This window comes from Rhinopithecus bieti, unplaced genomic scaffold (genome assembly GCF_001698545.2).
Source record: "Rhinopithecus bieti isolate Rb0 unplaced genomic scaffold, ASM169854v2 scaffold_17936, whole genome shotgun sequence".
Lineage (NCBI taxonomy): Eukaryota > Metazoa > Chordata > Mammalia > Primates > Cercopithecidae > Rhinopithecus > Rhinopithecus bieti.
The window spans coordinates 230009-240400 of NW_016808913.1; the positions used below are offsets into that span (position 1 = coordinate 230009).

Genomic DNA, 10392 nt, shown 5'->3' on the forward strand with positions numbered 1-10392 from the left:
GGCGGGGCGCCGCGGACTTCGGGCGGCTGGAGCAGACCGGAGCCGACGGGAGGGGCGAGCGGTGAGTGGCGGCCACTCCCCGGAGCGGGGTAGAGCACCCAAGGCCGTGCCCGCAGTGGGCTCCAGAGCCGAGGGCTGTTTTTCTGGTTTGTTCAGGGCGCTGCCTGCTATGCCTTTCCCCGCGCCTGCAGATGCAGACCATCTGCGTTTAGGGGCTGCCTGGGTGTCGGGCTGTGGTAAGGAAAGGATGGGCCCGGCAGCACCGTCCAACGGAGGAAAGTTTGCAATCTAAGCCCACAAACTGTTGGTTGTTGGGGTTTGCCACAGTCGTCGCGGTCTAGCAAAAGTGCATTCATTCAATCAAGAAATAACCATGCCTCGTGCCAGCATGGTGCTAGGTTCTGAGTATATGAAGGTGAATAATATACACCAACACACTTCCTCGTCAAGTCCAGAGTCAGGCACAGAGACAGTATTGTGTGGTGCTGGGGACGGTGGACTCTAAAACCAGTGTACCTGGGTTATTCTCCACCCAGAGGGTTCCTCACTGTGAGACCTCGGGCTTCATCTCTCTGTGCCAACGTCCTCGCCTGGAAAGGTGGTGTAATATTTGTACCCTCCTAATATAGTTTTTACCAGGATTACAAGGGTTGCTGTAAGCAAGGCACTCAGAACAGTGATTGACACAGCAAGCACTCATAAATATTGACCATTATTATTTATCTTTGAGGGGAGGGGCCTTACACACACACACACACACACACACAAAATGCCTGCGCACACACAATCTCCTTGACACCCTATCTATAGTTCAGAACTTCCGGTTTAGTTAGTATGGAATTATGTTTGTTAAGCACAGCGTGGATTGGGCCAAGGGCCTCACCTCTCAAGCTTCTGTTCCGAATAGTCTTGCCCCTTATTCTCACCCTCCACGCAACACACACACACACACACACACACACACACACACACACACACACATTAAGACCAGATCATTAACAAGAAGCATATAAATCAGCTCCACTCCAAATATGTTGACTTGAGTCCAAAAGTCTGGCATATTCAGTGCCTGATGTTGAGACACAGCCTAGATATCCTGTCTCCAGTTGTCTGGTGCCTGCTACCAGATCCCCTGAACTTTGGATCCATCCGCCTGCTAAGGGGAGTCTGCAGTGACTCATCTGCTGACCTGCACTGACTTCTGCTCCAACAGGCAGATCCTGCAAGAATCAGGCTGCATTCTCAGCTGGGATTTTTGAACAGGCTTTTTAACTAAGGAGCAAGGGTTAAGGGAATCAACAAGGAATGGTGAGGTACCCAGGGACTAGCAATAGTGCGAAGCTGTTAACACTGTTAACACCCCTAGGCCTAAAAGGGACTGGAGACTGATTAAGAACTAGAGCCATTGAAGGGTGTGGGAATTTGCAGGGAGGTCTTGATAGGATCTGTAGTCACAAAAACATGCAGACCTGACTGGAAGCACTGAGACCTCTCAAACTTCTGATTCTCCCCACCCCCATCCTTACCCAGGGTCCAGAAAACTTTTCTCATAGTTCCCTCATTTGATTGCAGGAGTTCAGCCTAAATATGAGATTTTTTTCTCACATCAGATGGATAGTAGATATCTCCAAGCCTGGTTTCTCCAGGCACAGATACCTAAAGCCTCCTTCACTCCCCTAGAGAATCAAAAAGCAACTGTTCCTGTCTCATGCACACCATAAACCACATCTTCTAATGCATTTTGAGTACTGTTAAGCAAGGTTTATGTATTCTGCAATTAGATTTGAATGCATTTCTGTAATTCCATATGCCTAACCCTTGTTCTTATGTTACAGTGGAAGGAATATAAGTTCTGAAGGCAGACAGAAGTAGGATCAAATTTAGACTCTCACTATCTGTGTGTTCTTGGGCAAGTTGTTTAATGTCTGTTTGTTTTCTTATAAAATAATTCCTACCTAGCAGAGGCAGGAAGATTAAGGTAAAGCATTTATTCCTGTGCCTGAAAAATGAGAGGATCTCAGTAAATGCTCCATTACATTACCTGTGTCTTTGTAGCTAATACCCACCCTCCCCCGACCCTTAGCACCTAGCATTAACCCTTGATTCAAAGTTTTCTTTTGATATTGATTTTTCTTCCTGTCCTGTCCTGTATTCCTGATCACTCACACTTGCTGACACCTCCCATATTACCTGAACTACTTAAATTCTTATTTGCAACCTGTTCCTGTTCTGGTTAACTGCAAATTTCTTAATCTCCAGACAGCTGACCTAGAATGCAGATGAGAGTCCCAACCGTACCTGAAGACTTTCTTCATCCTGCCAGTTTCACTCCACACTAAGGATTCAGAATAAGTTAGGAAGAGGTGTTTCTCCCTAGAGGTACAACCAAGTTTAGTTTAAATGATTCTGATGAAAGTCAAGCATTTGTGAATGAGGAACCAAACTCTACCTAGATTTGTTTTTGTAATTCCTTCAGAATTTATTTACATAAGGGTAGCTTTTTAAATGCACTATTATTTCGAAAATAGATTTCTTCAATATAATTTAAAATTATTATTGACTCAATTGCTTTAGGCTGTTTGAAGAGTCCAATTTAAATAACATTAAAAAATTAAAACATATTTGCTGACCAATATAAGATTTTTGATGTTGCTTTTTTGTAATAGTACTTGCTCTTCTTTTTAAATCCTTTTTAGAAGCAAATAATTTCCTAAATGGTTATCATATAAACCAAAAAAACAAAGTGACATCATCAGAGTGATATCACCAACACACCAAAGCATCTCATTCCCTTCAAATAGGTCAGTGACTCTGGAATACGCAACAGTTTGTTCCTGTGTGTTGTCAGATGGCAAGTAGTACTACTCCAAACATCAGCAACCGGGTCAGTCACTCAAGCTAATCAAGTAGAAAACAATTGAGAAATGGCTGCTTGTGGTGCTTCACTGTGCTATTTTCAAGGCACTGTGAAAGAGGGCATGAGTCCCTACAAATTCTCCCCAATAACATAGCATGTGAAATGCTGCTGTCTTGGTTTATGAAGGCCATTTTGCTCTGCTAACAAAACCATTCTTGGGGCTTGCCTTACTTCACACCTTTGCAAGATTGAAGTAGATATTCACACTTCATTCAGGTTCTAAATGCATCTTAACATGCAATATCCAAGTAAGTTAGGTTTGATTTTCAACCTTTTCCCTGCCCCAGCACTGCTAAGGAACATAGTGTACTCACTTTCATACCAGTGAGGGCCTATAGTGGTAGTGCATACATGTGCTTTCAAAAACTCCCTCTGATGGATTTCATAGATCATGCCAGCCCTCCTCCATCCCATAACTGAGATCACAGACTTAGGCAAAGGTTTTCATGTATTTTGTGAAGAACAATTCTATGCCCTAGAAATGACCATAAAGTAAAAAGTACAATTCACCTTGTATATAGGTCACAGCCATCCAGACAAAATAAATGTAGATTATAAGAACTATCAGCCTAATTCGCTCTTCTGTCCAGTAGATTCAGTAGCCAAGTCCTCCCTTTTGAATTAGTGGTAGACTTGGCCCTCTGAATTGCACTATCGTATAACCAGTTTACTGAAACCTTTGAGGCCCATTCATAGAGGTATTATTAAGATGCTTTATCCTTAATCTGAGGGAACAGTCTTTTAACAAATAGAAGTATGTTCTATGAACTGAAAAAGTTATCTGGCCTGGGGGATGACAACTTTTGCTCTCTCTCCTTTTGCTGTTACATTAAGATTTCCTAAGGTTCTGTGCATTATTCTATTAATAGACCCTACCTGATAATAGTATTGTTATTACTGCTTTGACTTTATAACAGGAAAACAAATAATATCACTCTTTTTTTTCTGTTGTTTTCACTCATTTGGTGGTACATCAATTCTGGCTTCTGTTGATGAAAAGAATATTCAGAGATCAAGTATGAAACCCTCTAAATCAAGATAAAATAAATCAAGAACTAAGATACATTGAGAGTGTGCTATAGATTTACAACTATGTAAGGTATTATAAGAGTCTGAAAGTAAAAGAAAGTCTCATCCATGGGGTTTTAGGAAATAACCAAAAGTCAGATGATAATTTTTCTGAAAAATTCCACTTTCACAACGATCATTCAAAAATTTCTTTGCCTTTTTTTTGCTGACCAGCATTACAACAATTTCTTTGAATCTCATATACATGCTTTCAATTCAATTACCATGATGCTTTATTCTGCCATTTAGTAATGGTTGCTGTCAGTTTTGTTGGTTGGTTGGTTGGTTTCTCTGTACACAACATTACCATGTGCCATGGCGAAGATGGTCCACTATGATATGGTTAGATAAAATTGGTTTATAAAGCAACAATATTGGTACTTATTCTGTCAATAACCGAGTTTTGCTTTATTTGCATTTGCAAAGAAGATATTTTGTACATTTAGTTTCTTGAAAATGCTGATGGTCAGGTATGGTTTTACTGGAATTTCTTATTTTAATAAGTCAAATTTGCTCTAATTTTATAAATATCTGAACATGAATAGGGGACATAAAATAAGGATCCCTAACAGGCTCCCCTTTTATTTTTTTTTTTTTATTTTATTTTAGAGGCTTGGATTTTTTTTCCCAATAACATTACTTTAGGTTTCTTCCATCTCTGAATCAATACCTTTTGTACTTAAGAATGAATTTGTTATTCCCTTCGGAAAACTTTTTATGGGAACACGATTAATCTGTCTTTCAATCAGTATTAAAAATGGTATGCAATTTGCATTTTCAGTGAAAAAAAGTAAGGGGACTAATTTTATTATTAAATGTATGCAATCGACATTTCCAGTTTAAAGAAAATGTAAGGAGACTGATTTTATTAATAATTATTGCATCATTTTATTTATTTATTTATTTATTTATTTATTTATTTATTTACTGAGATGGAGTCTCACTCTGTCAACCAGGCTGGAGTGCAGTGGCCAATCTCGGCTCACTGCAAGCTCCACCTCCTGGGCTCACGCCATTCTCCTACCTCAGCCTCCTGAGTAGCTGGGACTACAGGCACCTGCCACCATGCCCGGCTAATTTTTTTTTTTTTTTTTTTTTTAGTAGTGACAGGGTTTCACCATGTTAGCCAGGATGGTCTCAATCTCCTGACATCGTGATCTGCCCACCTTGGTCTCCCAAAGTGCTGGGATTACAGGTGTGAGCCACCACACCCAGGCAATTATTGCATCATTTTAAACTATTTTTTAACATAAATCACAGTAAAAATACAACTGGTACAATTACAAAAGAGAAGGGACATATTTATGAATCCAGGGAACAAAGTTTGACACTCTTGTGTAAACACCAGGAAAGTTTGGTCGTCCACAGCCATGTCCCCAGCTAACAATGCCAGTCAAAATCCATTTTCCATCACTTTTTCTTCGACAAGATAAAGGTCCACCCGAATCTCCCTACACAAAAAAACAATAAGTATAAAGTAAATTGGTCCCCTAATCATCGGTTTCATCTTTATTGTATCTAATGAACTGTGTTCAAGAGTCCTCTTATGACATGTTTTTGCTTGGCTAATCACTGTGTAATTTGGGAAGTGTCAAAAAGTAATGTGAAACTTCTATCATTTTATAATTGTTCTTCCAATAATCAAACAGCTGCATTCATTAGACAAAACATGATTCTTTAGGCTAAGAATAACATTAGAAGATTCTTACTGGAGAAAACAACTCTCACATAGCCCTAAACAAATAATAAACCTCAATAATACTAGTGGTGATCGTGGTGGTGGTGGTGTTGGTAATAGTAGTAGTAGTAGTTGTAGTAGCAGTAGTAGTAAGGGCTAACATTTATTTAGTGCTAGCCATGTGATAAGAATTGTTTAAAGACATTTAATCCTCACAACAACCTTATGAGGCATGGTTATCTTGGAAGGTTGACTTCTATCTCTGGGCCATGCAACTTCAGTGATTAGCTCATAGCCCCATGGAGAAGAAGAGACCCTGTTTAGTTAGCCAGGTCCAGTGAAAAAACCCTAACAACTACTGGTCCACAATTATCAAAAACAAATCACTCTCACTTGAGAGTCCTTTCTGATATCTCAATTCCTCTAAGCAAAGGCTTAAACAATTCAAAGTATAAACATCATTTCCACAGTATTAATCCTTTAAATTATAATATCTAGGTTTTATTTTCCTATTTTAGAGGGTAGATAATCTTGCAGCTTACTCAGAGGCAACAAATTTGCCCATGTATCCAAATCATGATCTTATATCTGATTAGCAAAATTCCAACTAGTAGGGAAACTGGGGTCGTTATTTTAATTGTCACCACATCAACTCTACTAAGTTTAAGTAAACACTCGTGGCTATGTGGAACAGGGCTGAGTAACTGACTAGCTATGGGAAGCACCCAAAATAGAGTACCCTTAGCATTAGAGAGGCAAGGGTTCAAATCCCAGCTCAGACATTTACACTTACTAGCTGTATGACCTTGGGCAATTTACTTGCCCTCTCTGTGCCCAGTTTCCTCTTCTATAAAATGAGGAAAAAGAATGATTAGAATAAATTTATGTAAAGAACCTAGCATGGTGCTTGCCACAAAATAGGAGCTCAGAAGATAGAAGTCATTATTATAGGATGAGTTTTGTGGCATCATCGCTAAGATTGTGGAAAGATGAAAGAACAGCTCCCACTGTCCTACTCACCCTCTAAATCAGGAGTGGCCAGTCTTTTGGTTTCCCTGAGCCACATTGGAAGAAGAAGAATTGTCTTGGGCCACACATAAAATATACGAACACTAATGCTAACTAATAAGCTAAAAAAAAATTGCAAAAAAAAATCTTATTATGTTTTCAGAAAATTTATGAATTTGTGTTGGGCTGCATTCAAAGCTGTCCTGGGCTGCATATGGCCTGTGGGCCATGGGTTGGACAAGCTTGCCCTAAATCATCTGTTTACTCTTTGGTGATCATGTAGGTAACTGCATAGATTGGAATCTCAGGCTCCAAGAAATGTCACCCCAACGGTGACCTCCAACTTTACCACTGCCAGGGCAGTGAACTACAAATGAGTACTCTTTGTCACCTCTCCATTCCTCTCCTTTTTCTCCCAGTATATGCTTCAAAGGAATTAGTACATAAAATCCTGCAAATTTTAGAAATTAAATGACAGCTGCTAAGGAAATAGGAAATAAATTGGTTATAAGAAAATTATGGCAGATTGATGAATGCTGACCTCATCCTCTAAATATTGAAGGAAAATACATGGAGCACATTATAGAAAACTGAGTTCTATAGAATCAATTATTTCAATATATCTCCATGATCTTAGGCAACTGGATGATAAATAATATCTGGGCAGCTCAGGTGAATTAAGGGAAATACCTGCCCTGGTTATTTCCCAGTGTTATGTAGATTAAGTGAGAAAGCATTTATGGAAAGCACAACATGTTAGGCAAGGGAAAGGGTCAGTGACTTACTTTGCAGGCATCTCTCTTGCCTGACATTACGCCTGCACAGAGCATCCGAGAAGTGATGATCCCATAGGTGGAAACACACAGGGTTTGATCAATGAGCTCTACCTCTGCTTGCTGCAGAACAAGGGAGCCTTTATTATCTGCAAAACACATTGGAAGTAGAAATGGTGTTAGTGGTAATGGCTACATGTATTCAGGGCTTCATTTGAAAAGTTAACACACATTATCTCCTTTTACCCTCATAGCAGCAATTCTTTAAGGTAGATTCTACTATTATCCTCATTTTGCTGATGAAGAAATGGAGGGTTAGGAGATTAAAGGGCTTGCCCAGTGACACACAGCTAGCAAGTAACACAAGATTCAGACCCAAGGTCTGACTCAATTACTTGAACAACTGTGTCATATTCCTCACCATTTCCCTCCTGTTTTCAGTAGAATGATGAGTCAGCAACAGTTGTTACTAATATTTACTATTCAAGAGAGCTCTTTAAATGGAGCAGCATAACTGATATATGGGAGTCTCTGACGAACCATAAAAACCTAATAGTTGGCATATAGCCCTTTCACTTCCTTTTGAACCTACCTGGCTAAGATGATTCAGAAAAATAAGCACGCACACACATACTCAGGCTTATAAAGAAAACATCTCATGATAAGTTGGTTGGGCAGATGCTTTCCTCCTGTGATATATGATAATGTAATCAAAGCACTGAGCACAGTAACCTATCAAAGTTACAAGTGTTCACACAGTCAGCTGCCTTCCCTCCTTGGGACCCTGAGACTTGGTGGGCCCAAGCTGGTGGTATTACTACTTCAATAACTAAATGAAAGCAGTGAGAAGCTGCCTTTGAGAAACAGCCCACACTTTAGAGTGTCAGAATGAGGCTGCAGGGTAAGGTTCAGGAATTACAGATGCTGTATGTGTCCTAAACCCTTGAAAAGGACGACAGAAGAATGTGAGGTGAATGAAAGACCAAGGGAAAATATTAGCACTAGGGTTTGGGGATACATTCACAAAGCATTGGATTCTTCCCCTCACTACATCTTCGGAGTCCCACCTTGAATCCTGGACCATGAAAAACCTTGGCAGGGTAGACGTAGGGACTTCCCTACCATACAGCTTGATCTTTACGCATGTTGAAAAGATGTCCTCTCCTGTCAGAGGAATTGCAAAAAGGTATCTCCTCTGGGTGGACCGAATCCAGGCTGGTATAACCTCCAGGGCTGAATTTTTGGTCTGAAAACTAAGGACAGTCTGAAGTTCAGCCCTCACTCTCTTCCCTTAGCCAATTACACAGGCACAGGACATACCACATAGTCTTCCAGACTGTTGCCTATGAGTTGACATAGTGGGATGTGCATGTGTGTCCTTCTCTCCTTTATAAATGAATCATTTCTTTGCATGAAAAGGGAGGAATTGCTCCTTCTCTAGTGAATAACATAGCATACCCTTCAAAGTTTGAAAAGGGCCCATGACTATCTGGTTAAAAAATCCTGCCTTGCTCATACACAGTCCTCTCCCTCTTTATGAGGTGAGCCCTGCTTCTTTTAAAGCAGGTGGATAGCATCATTAAAAAGGAATAACAATACCCTTCTCCAATCCAACCTTCCAAAGTTGTCAGGAGGTTCAAAGGAGATGATATACACGAACCCTCTCTATGAACCCTAAAGCACTACATAGACACCTTATCATCCTTTGCAGTCGAAGGGCATGACCATTCATTCATACACATTCATACCTGCTTCGTGTCTTCGCCCCCAGCCAGTTACCCAGCACTTCTCTCCACTGCGAACTCTCTGGCCAGCGGGAGGAATGCATATTGGCTGAATGAGCTGTTTCAGGGTCTCAGGCCAAGCAATACTGAGCTGTAGCAAAGCAATATCATAATCGAAAGTCTGACTGTTATAGTACTCGTGGACCACAATTCTTCTCACCGGGGAGACAAACTTGGCATTCCCCTGAACATACATCCCAAGGTGTGCGGTCCATGGTGTGGGATCTGACAGCCTGATAGAACAGCAATGAAACATAAAGTTAGCAGCTTAAAGAACCACATATAGTTTGCAAACAAGCACTCTAAAGGGTTGAGGGCTGAAAAAGAAGGGCCTGACTTCCAGGGCCTTATTATAGCCACTGGCTCTGTCCAGGGACTATGGCAGAAAGCATAACTGTGAGCCTCCTTTGTCTCCCTCATAAAGTCAGAAATGAAGTAAGCTGTATTCGGAGTGGCGAGTTATAGAAAATTCACTCAACAATATCCTAAGAAAATGCCTGGACATTTTCTTGCCACTGGTATTTCATGAACCACACACAGGTCAAGAATGTTGGTAACTAGAATTAATTTGTCACATTCTTCCTATTCATGCTGACAATGGCATTTGATGGAGAACCCTACTACCAAATTCAAATGATGTGAATACCAAGATAGATTAGAAATCAAAGTGTTATAAGCAGGAATTTAGTGAAATTCCTTCTGGCAAACTACCGGAAGTCTTAATGATCACCACTGTTACTGCTCAACAATGCCCATTCATAGGGTCACCAACTGCCATTCCCATCAGTCCTTCAAGAATCCCAATCTTGACCTCCGTGACCTTGCATGAGTCACAGAAGGACTTGTAATCTCCATGTGAAGCTTCCATCTCCATCAGCATAACAGTGGGGTAAAAGGTGGGAGTGAAAAAAGTAAGGAAGCCCCAAAATTTTGGTCACAATCTGCTTTGCTGATGTCTCATGAGTGGCAATGGACACCTAAAGAAATATTAGGGTTAGCACATTATTTGGAGCAGTTTCACAGCATTGAGACTAATAATCAAACAGTTGTGAAGCTATCTTAGTAATTAATACAAATCCTATAATTTCCAGGAGAAACAAATATCCAAACTGTATAATTTCATTGAAATACTAAAAAAAAAAAAAAAAAAATACAGAATGAGAA

The 10392-nt window shown here is 40.3% G+C and overlaps 1 protein-coding gene across 5 annotated transcripts in view; it reads right to left on the reverse strand.

The window, feature by feature from the left end:
- Window positions 1–5084: 5084 nt before the first annotated feature.
- Window positions 5085–10392, reverse strand: part of TMPRSS7 (transmembrane serine protease 7) — a 40249-nt gene continuing 34941 nt past the window's right edge. For 3 of the 5 annotated variants that reach the window (XM_017887770.1, XM_017887768.1, XM_017887771.1), the window contains 3 exons: window positions 9193–9461; window positions 7457–7593; window positions 5085–5436 (listed from right to left, as the gene is read on the reverse strand). In XM_017887770.1, coding sequence (XP_017743259.1) covers window positions 5266–5436; window positions 7457–7593; window positions 9193–9461 — 577 coding nt within the window. In that variant the 3' untranslated portion in view covers window positions 5085–5265. The remainder of the gene's footprint in view (window positions 5437–7456; window positions 7594–9192; window positions 9462–10392) is intronic. The other 2 variants (XM_017887769.1, XM_017887767.1) reach the window with 2 other exon arrangements.